This window comes from Coregonus clupeaformis, chromosome 11 (assembly GCF_020615455.1).
Source record: "Coregonus clupeaformis isolate EN_2021a chromosome 11, ASM2061545v1, whole genome shotgun sequence".
NCBI classification, from domain to species: Eukaryota; Metazoa; Chordata; class Actinopteri; order Salmoniformes; family Salmonidae; genus Coregonus; species Coregonus clupeaformis.
The window spans coordinates 4,695,440-4,718,851 of NC_059202.1; the positions used below are offsets into that span (position 1 = coordinate 4,695,440).

The window sequence follows — 23,412 nt, forward strand, 5'->3', positions numbered from 1 at the left end:
TGATCTGGCTTCCACAACCATCTGTGTGTAATTGTATCTTAATTAGTGTGGAGCCCTACAGCTGCTGCAGTCACGTATTCCCTTCGCAAATTCTCCGGAGCTTGTTTATAATCACACCTTTATCTTGTCCTTATCGTCTGGCTGGCTGAAGGGTGGCGGTGGTCTGGGCAGATGAGGACTGACGGGTGATCCTGAGTGTGCCACTGGAATGCATACAGCTTCTCTCATAATGGACTTCAATCAACCCATACTGTAACTCCATGACATTTACAGTCTCATACTATTTTCTAAATCACTTGCCTGGCGAAAAGGACATGACATAATGTGAGTGAGAATGAAACATGTTTTGTGTCCACTCCGGACCTTCCTAATTCAGCTAGCCATGGTGCGTTTTGCTCCTCTGCCTTAATCTCAGACAGAGTATGTGAGCGGGGTTGAGCGGTCAGAAATCTCGCTCATCGCTCATGGAGCGGTGTGCTCCATGTCCTTTCCAACCACTCTGCTAATCACAGGTGAAAAAAAACTGCCGCTCCAAATTCGCTCCATTCATTAAAATTACAAACAACACCCATTACGTTTTGTGACTACCTGGACCTACCATTTGGTTTGAAGTATTGAAACCAAACTATATGATTTGAATGAAAAGTATTATAATAAACATGAAAAGGTAAATGCAAGAAGCGCTCATAATTTCAAATAGGCTACATGTCATTTTAAACAGCATATAAACACTCTAAATACAGTAGGTCAGGAGCCAGACAGGGAGCCTAAGAAGGAATGAAAATTAATTATTTAGGCTATATTATTTCTATTATTTCAAGGCTATACTGTACATTGTGAAGCTTTACATTGTGACACACTAGGCTGGTAGGGAGGCAGGGACATTAATGCTCAGCATTTAAACAACATTTCGTTGTATTAAATAATTATAGTCTATAAATTGCGCATATAGGCTGTGACTTACTTAGAATTAAATACAAATTAAACTAAAAATGCCTTATTAGGCTCAGTCTACAGTGCCTTTAAATTCATTTTTAGAAACACCAGTTTGGCCAGAGTCTGTGCGATGGTGCCTGGATAATATCCACTGCTGTGGACTTCAATCTCTGGTTGAAGTAGGCTCCAGCCTGAATGATCTGTACATAGAGACCAGTGGAATATATGATGTGGAGGAGATAACAAATGAGGAGTTGTGGATCCTCCCCCCAGGAGATGTTTTTGTAGGACTACTGTAAGAAGGTCACTCCTGGTGACTTTTTAAAAGGATATAATCATCACACAATTACTGTTGTTTACGCAATCCAAAAACAGCCCATTCTAAATTGCAATCTGGGGCAGGTGGGGATCATTTGAAAGCTTGTTCTATTGCCAACATGACTAGCTATGTTATAAGGCTTTCACAAGGCAGTTCAGAGAAACAGATCGTAGTTTTGGTGCGCATAGAAAAGAGTAACGAGTGCATTTAGGTGCGTGTTCCGCAGTGAACAGACAAACATAGGTTCATTCTGTTCAGAACAACCCAGGGTATGATGCCATGTCATCTTGTAACTGGACATATAAACGTTGACATTGTACACTGAGTTGCTGTACACACCGAGTCAGAACAGCCTCAATTCGTCGGGGCATGGACTCTACAAGGTGTCGAAAGCGTTCCACAAGGATGCTGTCCCATGTTGACTCCAATGCTTCCTACAGTTGAATCAAGTTGGCTGGATGTCCTTTGGTTGGTGGACCATTCTTGATACACATGGGAAACTGTTGAGCGTTTCCTTCATTTCATATACGGAGCTTGGATATTCTCCGTAATGGGTCCATATCCGCAATTACTGCTTCCATAATACCACAGTCTACTGCAGTTACTGCAATTTTACTACAGTTTTAAAACTGCAATATTTTTTTTGTAAGTGATGGAATCAGATATTTCAAGGCACATTTCAAACCACCAATCTGATTCCCTGCGACTTGTGTCCGAACGGTCAAATCTGATTTATTTGCCTTTAAGTGGTTTTTAGACTTATTTGGCATATTACATTTACATTTGAGATTTTAGTCATTTAGCAGACGCTCTTATCTAGAGCGACATACAGGAGCAATTAGGGTTAAGTGCCTTGCTCAAGGGCACATCGACAGATTTTTCACCTTTGACAAGAACGTGGTAGCTAACTAGCTTATTAATTGTTTACAAACAAATTAGTGAATGTGCTAGAAAGCTAAACAGCTACGAAGCTAGCTAGTTGACTGCTGTGGCTAGCCAAAAATGACTCGTTTTGAATGTTGGAACATCTTATCCCTTTAAAAGCGTTCTTCAACTATGATTTTGAACATTCAAAGCAACTGGAAAGCGTCCATGGCAGGCATTGTTGTCACCTTTGCTTGCTACATAACTTCTGAGTGATAGGAAGCACGAGCACCACCACCAATCACACTACACCAGTGCACACACACCCGTCGTTACTATGACAACTAGCGTTGCCATGTCAGCAAATGACTGCTGTCTGAACACATGCAAATCCGATTTAGTCACTTGCAACTTGCTGTTTTGACAGTCAATATTCCAAAACGGATTTGAAAAACAAAACTGATTTGAGCATTAAGGACAAGGCTTTAGTCAAGATCCTCTCCATTCAAACATGTAATCTGCTCTATTTTTAGAATAGAATGTGATATTATCCAACCTCAAAGCTGTGTGTGTGTGTGTGTGTGAGAGAGAGAGAGAACCCTTGAATTTGTGTGTGTATGAGCTACAGGTAACTGCCAAAATCAAGGAAACACCTTCAAACACAGAACAACTTCAATGTGCCTTGACATAGATTCTACAAGTGTCTGGAACATTATTGGAGGGATGCGACACCATTCTTCCAGAAGAAATTCCATCATTTGGTGTTTTGTTGATGGTGGAAAACATTATCTCAGAAACCGCTCCAGTGTTCAGTTGGGTTGAGATCTGGTGACTGAGACAGCCATGGCATATGGTTTACATAGTTTTCATGCTCATCAAACCATTCAGTGATCACTCGTGCCTTGTGGATGGGGGCATTATCATATGGGGGCATAGCCATGGTAGCCTATAACATGTTTGCCTGTAACGTGTTCATGGTGTGTGTGTGAAAGCCTGTCATATATCCAGATGCCACAAGATATTTGCATTGTGAGGCAGAGAATGATGCAAAGCACTTTTTGCTGCTTCTTGGTCAATCAATCAATCAATCAATCAATTGTATTTATAAAGCCCTTTTTAGATCAGCAGATGTCACAAAGTGCTATGCAGAAACCCAGCCTAAAACCCCAAACAGCAAGCAATGCAGATGTAGAAGCACGGTGGCTAGGATAATCTCCCTAGAAAGGCAGAAACCTGGGAAGAAACCAAGAGAGGATCCAGGCTTTGAGGGGTGGCCAGTCCCCTTCTGGCTGTGCCGGGTGGAGATTATAACAGTACATGGCCATTAAGGCCAGATATTTCTCCAAGATGTTCAAACGTTCATAGATGACCAGCAGGGTCAAATAATAATCACAGTGGTTGTATAGGTTGCAACAGGTCAGTACATCAGGACTAAATGTCACTTGGCTTTTCATAGCCGGGCATTTAGAGGTTGAAATAGCAGGTGCGGTAGCGACAGAGAGTTGAAAACAGCAGGTCTGGGACAAGGTAGCACGTCCGGTGAACAGGTCAGGGTTCCATAGCCGCAGGCAGAAGTGTTGAAACTGGAGCAGCAGCACGACCAGGTGGACTGGGGACAGACAGGAGTCATCAGGCCAGATAGTCCTGAGGCATGGTCCTAGGGCTCAGGTCCTCCGGGAGGGGAGGACCTGTGCTTGGGGTCTTATTAAGGACACCTTCTGAATAGGCCTACATGATAAACATCTTGATTTACGGACTTCAGCTTTGGAAAAGCTTGAATTGTTTGCATTGAGTGGCCCATTCCTGTCTCTCCCAACCCACCCTTTCTCTATATATATGTCACTTAGCTATTTCTAATAATGTCCATGTGTTTAATGTGAATGCCCTTCTCCCATTTGTAAACAGTGCCATAAAGTTAACAGTTTCCGCCATAGAAACTTGATAGTTCTTTCTTAATGTGCTGAGTTTTATTTATACCTGCTGTATGTAACATAAATACATTGCACAGTATTTCCTTTTGTGTGGATAATATGAGTATCCACATTACTCTAGCCTATAATTGTATAGTCTTCTCTGGTCTGGAAATGGTCAGGCATGGCAGGACAGGGAGGGTAGTGCAGTGTAGCGCACATCCTGTGTTGACTGTCTGGCTTGAATCACCCGGGTTGTAAATGTTTATAGCTTCCTTAGAAGTGAGGCGAAGTGTGCCATGGGGCTGTGATTTTGGTGAAATGCTCTTTGCTCCTCTGATGCTCCCCAATTATGGGACGTGTCCTTCCCTCCATGCTAGAACCTAGCGGTTTGGGTAATCTGGACCTTGAGAGTAAATCCTTCAGTCCGTATAAGCAGTGAGTCAGTGTGGAAATGACCACAGAGAGAACTTCTTAAAACAACTTTCAGGATCTGCTCAATTCCAGTCAGTCTCAAAAGGGTGATATTGTCCTGCAAAAGGAAACTGAGTCCTCTGTAGCTCAGCTGGTAGAGCACGGTGCTTGTAACGCCAGGGTAGTGGGTTCGATCCCCGGGACCACCCATACACAAAAATGTATGCACGCATGACTAAGTTGCTTTGGATAAAAGCGTCTGCTAAATGGCTTATTATTATTATTATTATTATTATTATTATTATATTATTATACGCTGTCCACATGGAGTCTGGGAAATATCTTCTCTGCGTTTCTGGTTATCCTTGGCCTCAAAAGTGTTTCAGTAGCTAGAGGGAATGTTCTCTCCTCCCCGGTCCTGTGCTGCTTAACACAAATTTTCAACGTCATATTCATCATCTCCAGCACCACCCCAACATCAACATATGTGAAAATGGCGTGTTTCTATGTTTTGTAGTAAAAAAGATAGAGGAAGACAAGTGTTTCCATCATCAACCAATTAGTAGCCAATGCCTACTAATAATTGGTAAAATCACATGATGCACACCGATGATGTCATTGGAAACACTTATCTTCTTTTATGTTTTTTACTACAAAACATAGAAACGTGCCATTTTCACATATGTTGATGTTGGGGTGGCGCTGGAGATGATGAATATGAAGTTGAAATGTTTAGAAATGTCCCTTTAAAATCTCATTCTGACCCACTGTTCTTAGATGAGAACCACCCATAGACCATATAGGGCAGTCAGGGCACACAGAAATGTCATTTTGGAAGTTGACGACTGTAACTTCAGAGGTGTTTGAAGTTCCACTACTTTCAGTGTGAGGAAACATACACCTTGTATGAACAGAGAATCCCAGTAATAGATACTGCCTGGTTCATAGTTACTCTAGTATATTCCTGTCTGCTGCTGGTGTATTTCAGAGGTTATCCAAGGTACAGGGAGGAACTGAAGCAGTTCACCTGTGCAGGTGGCTAGTGTACACCAGCTGGTGAACCCACACAGACTGAACCCACAGCCTCAAGGAGCCCTTTGAGGGATTTAGGGAGAGTGGAAACATGTAGGTGGTGGTGTCCAGGAAAGGGATATGGGGGCCATTGTGGAGAGGCCACCTCTGCTGGCGCTGCACTTCCAGAGCTGAGAGTTGTTTTGACAGCGGTGAGGAGTAACAGAAATATAAACGCAACATGTAAAGTGTTGGTCCCATGTTTCATTAACTGAAATAAAAGATCCCAGAAATGTTGCATACGCACAGAAAATGTCTCTCAAATTTTGTGCACAAATTTGTTTACATCCATGTTAGTGAGCGTTTCTCCTTTGCCAAGATAATCCATCCACCTGACAAGTGTGGCATATCAAGAAGCTGATTAAACAGCATGATCATTACACAGGTGCACCTTGTGCTGGGGACAATAAAAGGCCACTCTAAAATGTGCAGTTTTGTCACACAACACAATGCCACAGATTTCTCAAATGTTGAGGAAGCGTGCAATTGGCATGCTGACTGCAGGAATGTCCACCAGAGCTGTTGCCAGATAATGTAATGTTCATTTCTCTACCATAAGCCACCTCCAACGTTGTTTTAGAGAACTTGACAGTACTTCCAACTGACCTCACAACCGCAGATGGCGTGTAACCACTCCAGCCCAGGACCTCCACATCCGGCTTTTTCACCTGTGGGATCGTCTGAGACCAGCCACCCGGACAGCTGATGAAACTGAGTAGTATTTCTGTCTGTAATAAAGCCCTTTTGTGGGGAAAAACTCATTCTGATTGGCTGGGCCTGGCTCCCCAGTGGGTGGGCCTATGCCCTCCCAGTCCCATCCATGGCTGTTCCCCTGCCCAGTCATGTGACATCCATAGATTACGGCCTAATGAATTATGGCCTTATATGAACTGTAACTCAGTAAAATTGTTGAAATTGTTGCATGTTGCGTTTATATTTTTGTTCAGTTTTTTTTACCTGCTGCACCGATTTTACACTTGATATGGCCTGCTCTGCGTATGGTCCAAATGAACGAAAGCCTGAATAATTAACTGATGATAATAAACTGAATTACCCTATCGTAAACATACCTGCTTGCACATTTTGCAGATTGTGTATCCATCTACTGGGTTGTTGTCTACAATGACTCCAAAATCCTTCCAAACCAAACCGGGGATTTCACTCACGCAGCACCTGTTTCCACGATTGTGTATTTCATAACCTTTCTTTTTATTTATCCGGTTAGGCCTACGTTAGCCCTTTTCACATGTGCTAGGCTAGCCAGGGAAACTACACTTGGCAACGTATTTTCACGTGCGGATGAAACATACGTTTCAGCACCACACAAATAATGGACAGTTCCCTGATCCACTGCATGCGTGGCTGGTAGCCTACATGTCTGCCTCACTGCTCACAGAATGGAATTAGCAACACAACAAGCTCCTGGATTCGTAAAAATTATGATCTTGATTTCCGACACTCAATATAATTGTGTTGAACCGTGAGCTGACCTGCGGGTTGAAATAAAGTTTTCATTCCAACCCCCCAGCTGATTTTTTTTGCAGGTAAACTGCAGGAAAACGCGTATATTTGACCCGATGCAGAACTTTACTCTAGATCTGTTAAAAAATGAACAATGGCAGTTCATATTATTGTTGAAAAGGTTTGAATTCTGGAATTATATGGGCTAGCCTTATTCTGATGAATTTGTCACAGTTTGACACTTACAGGTTCTAGGTCAGTGTCCAGTGTTTCTCTGTCCACCCATGCTGACCTTCCAGGCAGAGTTGCAAAGAAAAAGCTGTATCTCAGACTGCCCATCTTCATCTTTTCTTTTTATTGGCCAGTCTGAGATATGGCTTTTTCTTTGCAACTCTGTCTAGAAGGTCAGCATCCCGGAGTCGCCTCTTCACTGTTGATGTTGAGACTGGTGTTTTGCGGGTACTATTTAATGAAGCTGCCAGTTGAGGACCTGTGAGGCGTCTGTTTCTCAAACCATACACTAATGTATTTGTCCTCTTGCTCAGTTGTGCACCGGGGCCTCTCACTCCTCTTTCTATTCTGGTTAGAGCCAGTTTGCACTGTTCTGTGAAGGGAGTAGTACACAGCGTTGTACGAGATCTTCAGTTTCTTGGCAATTTCTCGCATGGAATAGCCTTAATTTCTCAGAACAAGAATAGACTGACGAGTTTCAGAAGAAAGTTATTTGTTTCTGGCCATTTTGAGCCTGTAATCGAACCCACAATTGCTGATGCTCCAGATACTCAACTAGTCTCAAGAAGGCCAGTTTTATTGCTTATTTAATCAGCACAACAGTTTTCAGCTGTGCTAACATAATTGCAAAAGGGTTTTCTAATGATCAATTAGCCTTTTAAAATGATAAACTTGGATTAGCAGACACAACGTGCCATTGGAACACAGGACTGATGGTTGCTGATAATGGGCCTCTGTATGCCCATGTAGATATTCCATTAAAAAGTAGCCGTTTCCAGCTACAATAGCCATTTACAACATTAACAATGTCTACATTGTATTTCTGATCAATTTGATGTTATTTTAATGGACAAAAAAATTGCTTTTCTTTCAAAAACAGACATTTATAAGTGACCCCAAACTTTTGAACGGTAGTGTAGGCCTATGTGAAGTGTGTATCACTCTTAATGCGCAACTATCACAACCTTGTATAATAGTCGACTATTAGTTTGAACTGAGACATAAAACTCTTACTGTGCCCTTCACAATGCAATTTGCCATTCAGGAGAGGAGAAATGTATTAGTTGTCCAGTGGTCAGATTCTTCTGAAATGGGATCTATCCTACTGCCTACTGAAGCACTATCTGTGAACATATTGTGAACCCTGCTCCTACTTATACCCAGGGACGTCAGCTTTCTTCCCTGTTGCTTCAGGGAATTTATGCAAACCAGGCGTATCACAATATCCCCATTGCTCAGCAAAATGGTTGGATCAAACACAGTACATTACAGTACAGAGGCTGTTGCCTGTCATTCACCGCTGACCTGATTACGTTGTCTCATGCTTTCTCTTCATCGTTGCATATCTGTGCACGGCATTGAAATAATGAAATATGGCTGTTTGTAAAGGGCACCTTCTGTGCTTTAATCCAATCTTGGAGAGAGTGGACAGACATTCCAGACCTGACACCAAAAAGCATGAGGGAACTCTCCCCTGAGGTGAAAGGGCTGGAACACACTTCAAACCACACTGCATGTTTAAGCTGGTGAACACAACAGGGAATATTGATGCTGTTGAGACCTAAAACCTAAAACAACAGACCTTGCCAGTAGTAGTTCTAGTGCTGCTGACTTGATGCCATTAAACCACCACAACCTGAATGAATGGGGATTGTACTTTTGGATTAAAGTGTTTTGGGATGAAAGAAAGACTTCCTGCTGGACTAGAGTCTGAGTCTGGAGTGTACTACTGAGAGTACCGTGCTCACTCATGCCCCTGTTTCTTTTCCTGCTTGGCTTGTCTGTTCAGTGGACTTCCTGTCTCCAGTGGCGGTGGCCTCGTTCCTAGATAACGATAAGGTTGTGTGGCTGCAGAAGCCCTTACCAGTCAGCAAACACAGTCAGCAAATATCTAAGACCTGAAGTAACCAGTCTTTAGTTGGCTGGCTAGGTAGGCTACCTCCTTACAAACATTGGATTTATGTCAAAGAGTCTTGTAGTTGACCACAGCAGTCACAACTGATGCTTGTGATGAAAGGCAAGGGAAGGCAAGGTGGCTAGTCTACACCAGCAGCAGGTGAACCCACAAAGACTGAACCCACAGCTGCAGGTGCAGACAGCCTTGTCAAGGAGCTCTTTGAGGTATTTAGGGGGAGTGGAAACATGGAAGTGGGGGTCCTTATGCGATATGGATTCATAAATAAAATTGAATTGCATATACAATTAGCACATGGATATTTTGTTGTGCTTGATGTTCTGGAATTTATAGCTTATTTGGCTTATCTTCTATGAATTTCCTGTTTTTGATGCGGTGGACATGATATCCCATTAGATCCTGTTGGATCACTTCTTCAAGACTGTTAATAGAACAACATAAAGTATAGGCTACTCCAGTAACGTGTGGTGAGGTCTGTGGCTGGGTAAGCACTGGCTATTATCAAAGCCAGACTTACTCACAAATAAACCTTGATGAAGCCCAAGTTTACCATAAAACAGATAGCTCCAACAACCAGAGTGACATAGGCTATTAACAGAAATGTACAAACATTTTCACCAAATGTAAATACCGATGTAGCCGAGATACACAAGAGACCAAATGACACACTGCTCAACTCAGCTCAGCCAGACACCGATGTAGCATCCACAGTTACAACTGATAGGTGTGGCATTAAAGACCAATATATGGACACATTTCATCTGAATAATTTGCAATGCAAACTCCATAGCCTTTCACAATGGATTTACAATTCTTCCAATGCGCACAAACACACATACACACATAATAATATTATGTGAGATATTATTACACACACATATATAATAAATAAGGTTCTAACAAAATGCACATATCAACAATCGAAATTACAGAAAAATGCAGCTCAAAACGTCAAGTGTCTCATCAAATGCATTCAAAGGGATGTCTATTCTCATGATTCAACAATAGCCGCCTAACCCGCAAATTGCAAAGTAAAATGCATTTAGGCCTACCTTTGTACTGTCCTTCCCTTATTCAAAGGGATATTGTCTATTCTAATAATTAGACAGTAGCCTAACAAAGAAAAAGGCATTTAGGCCTACCTTTACTTGTAAATTAAGCATTCGTCTGGTGAACCTCTTGGTGACAGCGTTGTAGAAGTCACTGCAGAACCCCATGTCAATTATTTTATTCTGCATGCGCACAGAAGGGCAGCCAGCACGTAAAATGGTTAGTGTAGTTAGTCGCATCCATCTTGTAGAAGCCAAGGCTTGGGCCCGCATTGAGTGGCGGAGAAGCCCCATTCCCATTATGTCCACAAAGTAAATGTCCAAGATGTGTAAAAGTCTGGGTAAAAAGTTTTAATTGGTATTGACGTTTCCGACAAGTGGACAGTCCAGTGCTCACTGTTCGCGATGGTGCTTGCCTTGCCTGTCATGAATAAAGTCACATGCTGTATGCTGCCCTTATCTGGTCATAACTTTCATTATAGTTGACGTTCCACTCTTCGAAACCTCCATGATTATTCCAACTTGGAAAGTTGTTTGAGGTGCAGTATAGAAGTAGTGTCTATATGTCAAGTTGTTTTTGCTAGCAATCTAGCTTTGTTTAGGGATGCGAGCACCAAATTATGTAGACATGTCAACTTGTGCACACCTTACCAGACATTACCAACACACAACATGTTTAGGAAATACGCAGGCACAAAATATAAAATCAAGCTACTTCAAGCTAGGCAAGGCAGCGATGCCTATGCTGACCCTGTCCATTACAGTGACTGGAGTCAGGAAGGCCGCGCACGTCAAGGATTTGAATGGATTCGAATGGATGGAAAGAAAGTAATGAATAGCCTTGTATTCCTGAGGTTTTGATGCAGTTTTAGAAAATGTTGAGATTTTGAGCATAACAGCCACCAGAATCATTCAGAAAAAAACATTAGATAACCCATTTTTTTTATTTTTATATAATTGCATTTTTAGATTTGGCTTTTCATAACGGCTTTTTTTAATTAGATTATTACAGGGTAAGCACTGCCTACCCTGACTACACGTCACTGGTCTACACTGTAACCAGAGGTCTTTCTAACAAGTTTTTTTAAGGAAGATCATTCAAGGAAGTTCCAAATCAAACTCGGTAATGTGTCATGATGAACTTATGAAATATGCAGACATTCTCATCTCAGTACTCACTGTGCTTCTCCTCTCTCTCCCTGACAGAATGAGGATGCCTGAGGCAGGGAGCTAAAGGCTTCACCTGAGCGGAGTGTGTGCTAGAGCCAGGGACTGGGTCCTGACCAGAGGCCCCCAGAGGCCTCCGACTGGGGGGGGGGTCCATGGGGACCATGGGGGACCTGGGAGGCTTCACCACCACAGGGGAGAGGGTGAACCCGGCCCACATCTTGTTTGACCGCTTCGTCCAGGCCTCCACCTGTAAGGGCACGCTCAAGGCCTTCCAGGAGCTCTGTGACCATCTAGAGCTCAAGCCCTGCGAGTACCGGGTCTTCTACCACAAGCTCAAGTCCAGGCTCAACTACTGGAAGGCCAAGGCACTCTGGGCTAAGCTAGATAAGCGGGCCGGCCAGAAGGAGTACAAGAAGGGACGTGCATGTACCAACTCTAAGGTATGTGATGATGTAACCTGGCCTTTATTTGTCTCATATCCTTGTTCAAAGTACCTCAGAGAAAATTGCTCTGTATATAATAGGGTAGGGCGATATCCACATTTTCATGTTGTTTATTTTCCCTTGTTAAATATTGGAATAAACCATATATTGCGAATAAATTATATTTTGCGATAAACAGTATATCGGCAATTTTAACTTAATATTGTAATATCAGCCAACTCTTGTATATGAGATACAGTATGTTTACCCCTCCACAGTGTTTGATCATCGGGGCAGGACCATGTGGCCTGCGGACGGCCATCGAGCTGGGCTTCCTGGGGGCCAAGGTGGTGCTGCTGGAGAAGAGGGATGCCTTCTCCAGGAACAACGTGCTGCACCTGTGGCCCTTCACCATCCAGGACCTCAGAGGCCTCGGGGCAAAGAAGTTCTATGGAAAGTTCTGCGCCGGAGCCATCGACCATATCAGTAAGTGGAAAAGACTAGCCTACTCTTATCTCCTACTCTCTATCTTTTATAAAACGGTTTAAATGCTTTCACGTTTTGCTTTGTGATCTATTGTTATCTATTAAGAGAAGACTTCTGGTGCTTGCCAGGACCATAGCTCAGCTGTGACATTGCAGTCTTTTCGGTTGTTGAAGCTAATACATTTTTCTTGCTTGATATTCTCCTCTAATCTGTCTGACTCTGTGCAGGTATCCGTCAGCTCCAGCTGATGCTGCTTAAGGTGGCCCTGCTACTGGGCATTGAGATCCACGTTAACGTGGAGTTCAAGGGTCTCATCGAGCCCCCCGAGGACCAGGAGAACGAGAGTAAGACCTCTATAGACCCCTGTCACATGACTGCATTAAGGACCGTCACAAGACATGACTTCTCTATAGCCAGACATTAGGGAAATAAGGAAGTGCTATATGTTACTGAACTGTTACTGTATGCAACAGTGCTAACTGAGAGCTCTCTATTGGAAAATATCCCCCATGGTTGTCAGCAGAGCATATGAGCGGAGTGAAGCGGGAGCGAGCGTGGAGCGGGAGCGAGCGTGGAGCGTGAGCGGACGGATTTTGAACAGAGCGCAGAGCGGCATTTTTAAAAGGACGGAGCGTCGCCCTATGTCCCGCTCCAATTTCGCTCGCTCACACCACGAGTCTGAAGCATGCTCAAGCCTGACCCAGAATCCATCTGTTTAATTTAATTTGTCGTCCATGAATTTGTATTTTATAGAGCGAGAGGAGCAGCAGCAGCAACAAGAGAAAAGGGTTGAGGAATTCAAAAGTGTATTCACTGCACGCAAAGGCCCAACCATAACAAGGGAGAGAAAAAGAGAGCTGGATGTAGCATTTTTTGAAATTATTTTCATGGGCTATGAACCGCTGAGTAAAGGAGAACGCGAAGGGATGCAACACTTCGCCAGCGCAGCTCAATCGGGCTACACCCCCCAAGAAAAATTTACATCTGAGATGCCCCATTCACATGCTTCAGCTGGCGATCAAAAACGCCTTTAACGAGCACGACAACATTAATAGGCTGTTAGTGAAAGTTGGGCACCTGGTGAAAAGTGTACGCAAGAGCACAGAGGAAACCGACCAATTAGGTGTCCGCCCCATAAATGCCTGCGCCATTCGATGGAGCAGCCAGCTGCGGATGATTCAGTCGTTCATCCGGTTGTTCCAAAAATACCCGTTATGGCAAAACAAACTCAAGTCTAATGTTGCTAACATCACCCTGACTCAAGTACGGCAGCTGACGCACCTTGTCAGTGTGCTGACACCACTAGCAGATCTCACAGACAAAATGCAGAAGGAGCTGGGGAACCTGGGGATGATCCTCCCTGCTGTCACAAAAATCAAATCCCTGCTCACCGATTACACTCACGCTGCACTTCCAATGGGCATCGCTGCTTTTGCAGAAACATTGGCAAACAACGTGTCAATTCGCTATGGAATATACTATACTGATTAACATCTCATTTTAGCGTCAGTGTTAGATCCCCGTTTCAAGACAGAATGGATAATCCGAGATGAGTCTGTATGCAACAAATTCGGGGAGATAAAGTAAGGCTGTGGTTTAAGCTAAAAGTGAAATACATGCAGATTTTGTTCCTTTTTTGGAGTGAGCGGGGGGCGATTTGAGTGGAGCGCGATGCAAACTGCGTTGAGCGCTGAGCGATAATGAGCGGACTGGCCTGATGTGGCTTTGAGCGGGGGGAGTGGAGGGGTGAACAGCTCTGTGAGCGAGGAGCTGAGATTCTCACCGCACCACTCCGCTCATATGCTCTGGTTGTCAGTGAAGGAAAGTCAAATTGTATGCTAAATAAAACAAAGTTACACGTCTTATGTATTTTCCCGTGTTGTGTTTTTGCAGGGATAGGGTGGAGGGCTGAGGTCCTCCCCAGGACACACCCAGTCAACGAGTTGGAGTTTGATGTCGTCATCGGGGCAGATGGGAGGAGAAACACGCTGGCAGGTAAAAAGCAACAAAGCAACAGATGTTCGAAAATTTGTTGTGTAAAACACTATGAGAACTGAAGCCCTCAAAAACACAGCTGTGGTTCGTTTATGAGTCCGACCCCTCTTTTTCTCTCTCGCTCTTTCTCTTTCTCTTTCTCCCCCTATCCCTTCTCTCTCTCTCCCTCTCCACTTTTCCTGTTGCTTTGTTGTGCACATGTTGTGACCTTCTTCACTCCATCCATCTTTAGAGAGCACTCCTCTGTGGCCTCTCTCTGGAGCGGAGCAGGAATTGGTGAATTGGCTTTCCTGTATGAGCTAACAGCCCTCACAAGCAACTCTAGGAGCTCTGTAGTGTGTGGACTGCTGTGAACCATCTCCTATCTACTGCTGCCTGCTGAAACTACTTTAGAGGGTCACTAGAGGGAAGGGGAAGCAGTTTCCCTCGGGCCTAGCCAGTAGTCACTGCAAACAATGTTCGTTCTCAGCCTGCAATTTTACATGAGACGATAAAAAAGTTATTGCGGATATATTGATCGTCTGAAAATGATAGTGTGCATCAAAGCCTAACAGGCGCAACCTTTTTTTCTCCTGTTGTTTTTTTCTCTTTTACAAACGTGAGTTTGTAATACAAGGCAACTGTTAACCTGGCTGGTTTGTTCTCTCAAAGAATGCTGACTCATTCACTGTCTGCATAATGACCCTTGACCCCAGCCTAACGTGTCACATCCTTCCTCCCTCTCTCCTCTCCCCTACAGGGTTCAGGAGGAAGGAGTTCCGGGGCAAGCTAGCCATCGCCATCACAGCCAACTTCATCAACAGGAACACCACAGCCGAGGCCAAGGTGGAGGAGATCAGCGGAGTGGCCTTCATCTTCAATCAGAAGTTCTTCCAGGACCTCCGGGAAGCCACGGGTCAGTTATTGCTCCATAGGGAGACAACATGTAATAACCCTCGTTATAAGATATTATAAAGGCTCATAGGTACTTATAACAAGTTATTAAGTATTATAACTGTAGGCTTTAAGTAACATTTTACAGATTGTTATAGATTAAGAGTGTATGGATTAGGTGATACGCTAGAAATGTAAATAGCTGATTAATACATACATAGATAAACCTAGGAACAGAAAGTTTTATGCCCATGTATTTTCTAAGAGCCTGTCAGTTCCTATCTGCATGGTTTATCCATGGGTTAGAGAAAATGTAAACAAGCAAAGACGAAGCTTGAATCTGTTCACATTTGTCAATTAAACAGTTTGATCCCTTGCCATAACATGAGAGATCGGTGCAGAGATGGCGCCGTCTATATTTGCCGCAAGTTTTGTCTTCTTGGTCGTGTGATCTCCAAAAAGTTGGATCCAGACCTGAAGACAGTCAAACCCGGACCCGACGACAACCAGACCTAAACGATTTAAATGCTTTCACGTTTTGCAATCAGACCTGAACTCGCAAGGACCCGACGACAACCAGACCTAGGTCTAGACCGGACCCAATTGGACCCGAGTGACAAACTGTTTATCAGCCAAGTTGGTTGATAAACAGTTTGGTTAACGAATAGGTTTTTATATGTTGGCTAGGCCTTCTTTAAGTCAATAAATTCACCTTTGTAGCATAAAATAAAAATGCTATAGGCTATGCAGAGGCGTGGTCGGGTCCATTCGAGTCCACTTGTTTATCAGCTGTAGTTACATAGACCTGAGATCCGATGACAATCAAACAGGACCCGACCTGGACCTGGAGGGAAAAGTTAGAATTTTGGAGCCGGACCCACTCGTGTCCCGGGTCGGGTATTCGGGTTTCATTGTCCACCATTCCTCTAGCGAAGACAACCAGAGAGACTGTCAATGGAGCAGCCATAGAAAAGACATTTGGTTTACCAAAAGTAAATAACAAAACTGTCTTTCTATTGATTTGATAGGAGTTGACCTGGAAAACATTGTCTACTACAAGGATGACACGCACTACTTTGTCATGACTGCCAAAAAACAGAGCCTGCTGGAGAAGGGAGTCATTCTGCATGTGAGTGATCAAAGGGTCGATCGCAGACGGTGAGAGAGATACGTCTGGAGATGTCTCTCTCGTACACATGCATGCATACACATACTATACATGTACACACACACACACACACACAGTCTTGTACAACTAACCTTGTAGGGTGACACAATTCAGTCCCATTCAAAATCCTATTTTCCCTAACACTAAAACTAACCTTAGCTCCTAACCCTAACCCTAAACCTAATTATAATCCTTAACACTAATTCTAACCTTAACCCTAAACCCCCTAGAAATAGCATTTGACCTTGTGGGGACCAACAAAATGTCCCCAGTTGGTCAAATTATTGTTTGTTTACTCTTCTTTTGGGGATGTCTATTCCCCACAGGTATAGTTAAACACGTTCACACTCCCTCTTTCACTCACTCAGTCAATCACTCACTCAGTCAATCACTCACTCATTCACTCACTCACTTTACATCTCTGTGTGCCTGGTCCCTGCCTAATGGCCAGACCAAGCCAAAACTGTGCCAGGAACAAACTGCCAGCTCAACCACACTTAATGAGAGTTTGTGTCCCCACACTTCACTTCATAACACTGCTGTTTCCTTTGACTAGAGTGGGCAGTCGCAAGCTTTTAGGACATTAGGACCTCTTTTAGAAGTTCGGCTTTCATGCTCCAATAAAAGTTGCCACTGTATTTCCATCTCACTTTGAGATGAAAGCCTTGTGGAGGGGAATAAAGGGTTTGGTAATATTTTGCAAACCCAATCAAGCTCTCGTTATGAAGGCATTCCAGTAATTTGATAATTGGATTGGCACCGAATGTGAGTTTTGATCAGCAGTCTTCAGGCCAGTACAGTAGGAGGTTGACGGGCTGAACAGGCTCTGTGGGTCCAGTGCTGGGTTGTATTCATTAGGCACCAAAGGGAAGAACATGGACTGAAACAGGGAGGGACTACCTGAACTTACCACATGTAAGAGGCATGAAGAAGGAGAGAATGGAGTAGTAAACGGGTTGTATAGCCGTGTGGTTCGACCAGAACAATGACATTTTGCCAAGGCAGATGCCTCGTTCACATGTTAGTCGGAACTAGGAAACTCAGAAACTGGTTGAACACGGCACGTGTATAACTACAGCCAGTTAGAATGTCAGAAATTTCAGAATTTCGACTAGCACCTGAACGCGGCAAAAGATGAGACGCGCGTGGACAGCAGTGGACGCATAAATTCTGGCTAATGACAATCGCCAAATGTCATTACACTTTTTGGTTTCCAACAGATTTCTGTTTCCATTCACCACTGTGTTTGAAGGCTGAAAATATGTTGCCAGTGGATGAGCATGTGTGGGTAGCCTAGTAAAGGAGACCTTTTGAAGTGATTGTTTGACAATCAGATGAAAACATCATGACTGGTTGTGTTTATGCCACAATAAAAGGTAATACTTTTTAAAAGTTAATTGACAAATCTTTACGGCTAGGCCCACAGAGATCCTATTGAATTCTATATGTAATTCTATGATTAGGCCCATAACAAGCCAGTGAGTTTTCAGTGGATTGATGTACCAGTATGTATACTAGCCCATAGATACGTTTCCTAGAAGACGACTTACTTCCAGGCAAGGTCCTTTTTATATAAATGGAAATCACTCCATAGCCCCTTTTCAGTGCTCCGTCCTGCCCCTGGGAAAGGGGTGGTTGGCAGGCAGGCAGGGGAGCGGTGGGTCGGGTCCACACTGTTCCAACCAGTACCATGAATAAAAGAAAGTCACTCTCAGATCCTCCAAATGCTCCACCCTCCACCTCTCCTCCACCCATCCAGCTCACCAGTCAGCCAGCCTGCCACTGCCGGCCCAGCCTAGCCAGGGAAAGTCAAAGGAAAATAATGTGGCTCTTAAAGCATGCCTTCATTTGATGCTACGTATCAGAGACAGTAAAGTATAATAGACTATGGGGGTGTTTAGATTTTTATATTGGGAATTAAAATACTTGTTTTTGTAGACATTTTAAATGGGCCTTTAATAACCTCTTAAGGATCGTACCCTTTTATTTAAAGGAATAATTACATTACTAGACAATATTTTGTATCAAGTCTTCCAGGAGTTGGAGACAGCAGGGCGTCAAACCGTAGAACCCAGTTCCTACATTTGAATATAAAAATGTATTTTATCAAACAAAACTATGCTACATTTTATCTCTGGGACCCTCAGGATGACAAATCAGAGCAAGATTACTGAATGTAAGTACATTTTTTACCTTCAGAGACAGCAGGGCGTCAAACCGTAGAACCCAGTTCCTACATTTGAATATATAAATGTATTTTATCAAACAAAACTATGCTACATTTTATCTCTGGGACCCTCAGGATGACAAATCAGAGCAAGATTACTGAATGTAAGTACATGTTTTACCTTCAGAGGTGAATGTATCAAACCAGTTGCCGTGACAAAAGTTTTTTGTTGTTGTGCACTATCCTCAAACAATAGCATAGTATTTTTTTGCTGTAATAGCTACTGTAAATTGGACACTACAGTTAGATTAACAAGAATTTAAGCTTTCTGCCCATATAAGATGTGTATGTCCCGGAAAGTTGGCGTTGTTTACAACCATTCTAGTCACATATCGCATATTGAGCAGCAACCGTCCCGGTAAAGGGACACAGATCCAGTAGAGGATATTTATTCAATTCAATATAACTTTAGAATGTTATTGACTTGATTTGGATTTCAAAGTTCTGCTTTGGTGGTGCAGGTTAACCTCTGTGGAAAATATCTCCTTTTCTAAATTCCACTGCATGGATGTCATGCCCCCATTCTCTGTGCGTGACAGCCTATTTTCCACACAGTCTCTTATCAGTGTCTCTCCCTCCCTCTAGTCATCTGAGCCATCTAACTTCTTTATGTCTCTCCTCCAGGATTATGCGGACACAGAGAGGCTGCTGTCCAGGGCTAACGTGGACCAGGCAGCCCTGCTATCTTACGCCCGCGAGGCCGCAGACTTCTCCACCAACCACCAGCTGCCCACGCTGGACTTTGCCATTAACCACTACGGCCAGCCCGACGTGGCCATGTTCGACTTCACCTGCATGTACGCTTCGGAGAACGCGGCGCTGGTGCGCCAACGCAACGGACGCCAGCTACTGGTGTCTCTGGTGGGGGACAGTCTACTGGAGGTGAGGGGAGCTACTGGGTGGAGGGTGTTTCAGTCTCACTTAGAAGGTATACTCTCAGTCACTATGGATAAGATAGTGTCTGACTGGCTCATTTTATATAAATAAGAAAGGGAGTGAAAATCAGCGTGAGCAAGAGTGTGGGAGAAATGTAAGTGAATTTAGAGGGTGATTTAAGTGTTGACGTTTGCTTGCTTGAAACAGACAATTTTATATATAAAACGTAATATATATATATAGAGAGAGATTTTTTTATTATTCTCTGTATGCTTTCTTGGAGTTCACTATGTTACTGTATTTGTCCCTCTCTCCAGCCCTTCTGGCCCATGGGCACTGGTATAGCCCGGGGTTTCCTGGCAGCCATGGACTCAGGCTGGATGGTGAAGAGCTGGGCGCAGGGAAACACATCTCTGGACGTGCTGGCTGAGAGGTGAGGGAGTGGACACGTCATAACACACACATTATACTCCCACGTCATACTTGCACGCACACACATACTGTACACACACAATCCACATGCTCACAGTCGCATACATGCGCGCGCACACACACACACATATACTTTTGAAAGCCTAACACTGTAAGATCGTATTTTATAACTTAGCTAGCCATGTTGGCAATATAATAACCTTTCAAATAATGCCTCTCTCTCTCTGCCTTGCTCTCTCTCTCTCCCCCTCGCTCTATGTGTGTATATATATATATATATACACAATCTCACTCACACACACTCCGTTATCTCTTGAGTTCTCTCTATCTCTCTCTCTCTATATATATATATATATATATATATATATATATATATATATACACACACAGTGGGGAGAACAAGTATTTGATACACTGCCGATTTTGCAGGTTTTCCTACTTACAAAGCATGTAGAGGTCTGTCATTTTTATCATAGGTACACTTCAACTGTGAGAGACGGAATCTAAAACAAAAATCCAGAAAATCACATTGTATGATTTCTAAGTAATTAATTTGCATTTTATTGCATGACATAAGTATGTGATACATCAGAAAAGCAGAACTTAATATTTGGTACAGAAACCTTTGTTTGCAATTACAGAGATCATACGTTTCTTGTAGGTCTTGACCAGGTTTGCACACACTGCAGCAGGGATTTTGGCCCACTCCTCCATACAGACCTTCTCCAGATCCTTCAGGTTTCGGGGCTGTCGCTGGGCAATACGGACTTTCAGCTCCCTCCAAAGATTTTCTATTGGGTTCAGGTCTGGAGACTGGCTAGGCCACTCCAGGACCTTGAGATGCTTCTTACGGAGCCACTCCTTAGTTGCCCTGGCCGTGTGTTTCGGGTCGTTGTCATGCTGGAAGACCCAGCCACGACCCATCTTCAATGCTCTTACTGAGGGAAGGAGGTTGTTTGCCAAGATCTCGCGATACATGGCCCCATCCATCCTCCCCTCAATACGGTGCAGTCGTCCTGTCCCCTTTGCAGAAAAGCATCCCCAAAGAATGATATTTCCACCTCCATGCTTCACGGTTGGGATGGTGTTCTTGGGGTTGTACTCATCCTTCTTCTTCCTCCAAACACAGCGAGTGGAGTTTAGACCAAAAAGCTATATTTTTGTCTCATCAGACCACATTACCTTTTCCCATTCCTCCTCTGGATCATCCAGATGGTCATTGGCAAACTTCAGACGGGCCTGGACATGCGCTGGCTTGAGCAGGCGGACCTTGCGTGCGCTGCAGGATTTTAATCCATGATGGCGTAGTGTGTTACTAATGGTTTTCTTTGAGACTGTGATCCCAGCTCTCTTCAGGTCATTGACCAGGTCCTGCCGTGTAGTTCTGGGCTGATCCCTCACCTTCCTCATGATCATTGATGCCCCATGAGGTGAGATCTTGCATGGAGCCCCAGACCGAGGGTGATTGACTGTCATCTTGAACTTCTTCCATTTTCTAATAATTGCGCCAACAGTTGTTGCCTTCTCACCAATCTGCTTGCCTATTGTCCTGTAGCCCATCCCAGCCTTGTGCAGGTCTACAATTTTATCCCTGATGTCCTTACACAGCTCTCTGGTCTTGGCCATTGTGGAGAGGTTGGAGTCTGTTTGATTGAGTGTGTGGACAGGTGTCTTTTATACAGGTAACGAGTTCAAACAGGTGCAGTTAATACAGGTAATGAGTGGAGAACAGGAGGGCTTCTTAAAGAAAAACTAACAGGTCTGTGAGAGCCGGAATTCTTACTGGTTGGTAGGTGATCAAATACTTATGTCATGCAATAACATGCAAATTCATTACTTAAAAATCATACAGTGTGATTTTCTGGATTTTTGTTTTAGATTCCATCTCTCACAGTTGAAGTGTACCTATGATAAAAATGACAGACCTCTACATGCTTTGTAAGTAGGAAAACCTGTAAAATCGGCAGTGTATCAAATACTTGTTCTCCCCACTGTGTGTGTGTGTGTGTGTGTGTATACAGTGGGGAAAAAAAGTATTTAGTCAGCCACCAATTGTGCAAGTTCTCCCACTTAAAAAGATGAGAGAGGCCTGTAATTTTCATCATAGGTACACGTCAACTATGACAGACAAATTGAGAAAAAAAAATCCAGAAAATCCCATTGTAGGATTTTTAATGAATTTATTTGCAAATTATGGTGGAAAATAAGTATTTGGTCACCTACAAACAAGCAAGATTTCTGGCTCTCACAGACCTGTAACTTCTTCTTTAAGAGGCTCCTCTGTCCTCCACTCGTTACCTGTATTAATGGCACCTGTTTGAACTTGTTATCAGTATAAAAGACACCTGTCCACAACCTCAAACAGTCACACTCCAAACTCCACAATGGCCAAGACCAAAGAGCTGTCAAAGGACACCAAAAACAAAATTGTAGACCTGCACCAGGCTGGGAAGCCTGAATCTGCAATAGGTAAGCAGCTTGGTTTGAAGAAATCAACTGTGGGAGCAATTATTAGGAAATGGAAGACATACAAGACCACTGATAATCTCCCTCGATCTGGGGCTCCACGCAAGATCTCACCCCGTGGGGTCAAAATGATCACAAGAACGGTGAGCAAAAATCCCAGAACCACACGGGGGGACCTAGTGAATGACCTGCAGAGAGCTGGGACCAAAGTAACAAAGCCTACCATCAGTAACACACTACGCCGCCAGGGACTCAAATCCTGCAGTGCCAGACGTGTCCCCCATGCTTAAGCCAGTACATGTCCAGGCCCGTCTGAAGTGCATTTGGATGATCCAGAAGAGGATTGGGAGAATGTCATATGGTCAGATGAAACCAAAATATAACTTTTTGGTAAAAACTCAACTCGTCGTGTTTGGAGGACAAAGAATGCTGAGTTGCATCCAAAGAACACCATACCTACTGTGAAGCATGGGGGTGGAAACATCATGCTTTGGGGCTGTTTTTCTGCAAAGGGACCAGGACGACTGATCCGTGTAAAGGAAAGAATGAATGGGGCCATGTATCGTGAGATTTTGAGTGAAAACCTCCTTCCATCAGCAAGGGCATTGAAGATGAAACATGGCTGGGTCTTTCAGCATGACAATGATCCCAAACACACCGCCCGGGCAACGAAGGAGTGGCTTCGTAAGAAGCATTTCAAGGTCCTGGAGTGGCCTAGCCAGTCTCCAGATCTCAACCCCATAGAAAATCTTTGGAGGGAGTTGAAAGTCTGTGTTGCCCAGCGACAGCCCCAAAACATCACTGCTCTAGAGGAGATCTGCATGGAGGAATGGGCCAAAATACCAGCAACAGTGTGTGAAAACCTTGTGAAGACTTACAGAAAACGTTTGACCTGTGTCATTGCCAACAAAGGGTATATAACAAAGTATTGAGAAACTTTTGTTATTGACCAAATACTTATTTTCCACCATCATTTGCCAATAAATTCATTAAAAATCCTACAATGTGATTTTCTGGATTTTTTTTTCTCATTTTGTCTGTCATAGTTGACGTGTACCTATGATGAAAATTACAGGCCTCTCTCATCTTTTTAAGTGGGAGAACTTGCACAATTGGTGGCTGACTAA

At 43.6% G+C, this 23,412-nt stretch overlaps 1 protein-coding gene across 9 annotated transcripts in view; it reads left to right on the forward strand.

Moving 5' to 3' along the window:
- Window positions 1–23,412, forward strand: part of mical3a (microtubule associated monooxygenase, calponin and LIM domain containing 3a) — a 133,405-nt gene that overhangs the window by 53,889 nt on the left and 56,104 nt on the right. For all 9 annotated transcript variants that reach the window (XM_041890601.2, XM_041890602.2, XM_041890603.2 and 6 more), the window contains exons 4-11: window positions 11,377–11,780; window positions 12,041–12,248; window positions 12,476–12,592; window positions 14,142–14,243; window positions 14,983–15,138; window positions 16,145–16,245; window positions 19,136–19,393; window positions 19,705–19,820. In XM_041890601.2, the coding sequence (XP_041746535.2) occupies window positions 11,493–11,780; window positions 12,041–12,248; window positions 12,476–12,592; window positions 14,142–14,243; window positions 14,983–15,138; window positions 16,145–16,245; window positions 19,136–19,393; window positions 19,705–19,820 (1,346 nt within the window). In that variant the 5' untranslated portion in view covers window positions 11,377–11,492. The remainder of the gene's footprint in view (window positions 1–11,376; window positions 11,781–12,040; window positions 12,249–12,475; window positions 12,593–14,141; window positions 14,244–14,982; window positions 15,139–16,144; window positions 16,246–19,135; window positions 19,394–19,704; window positions 19,821–23,412) is intronic.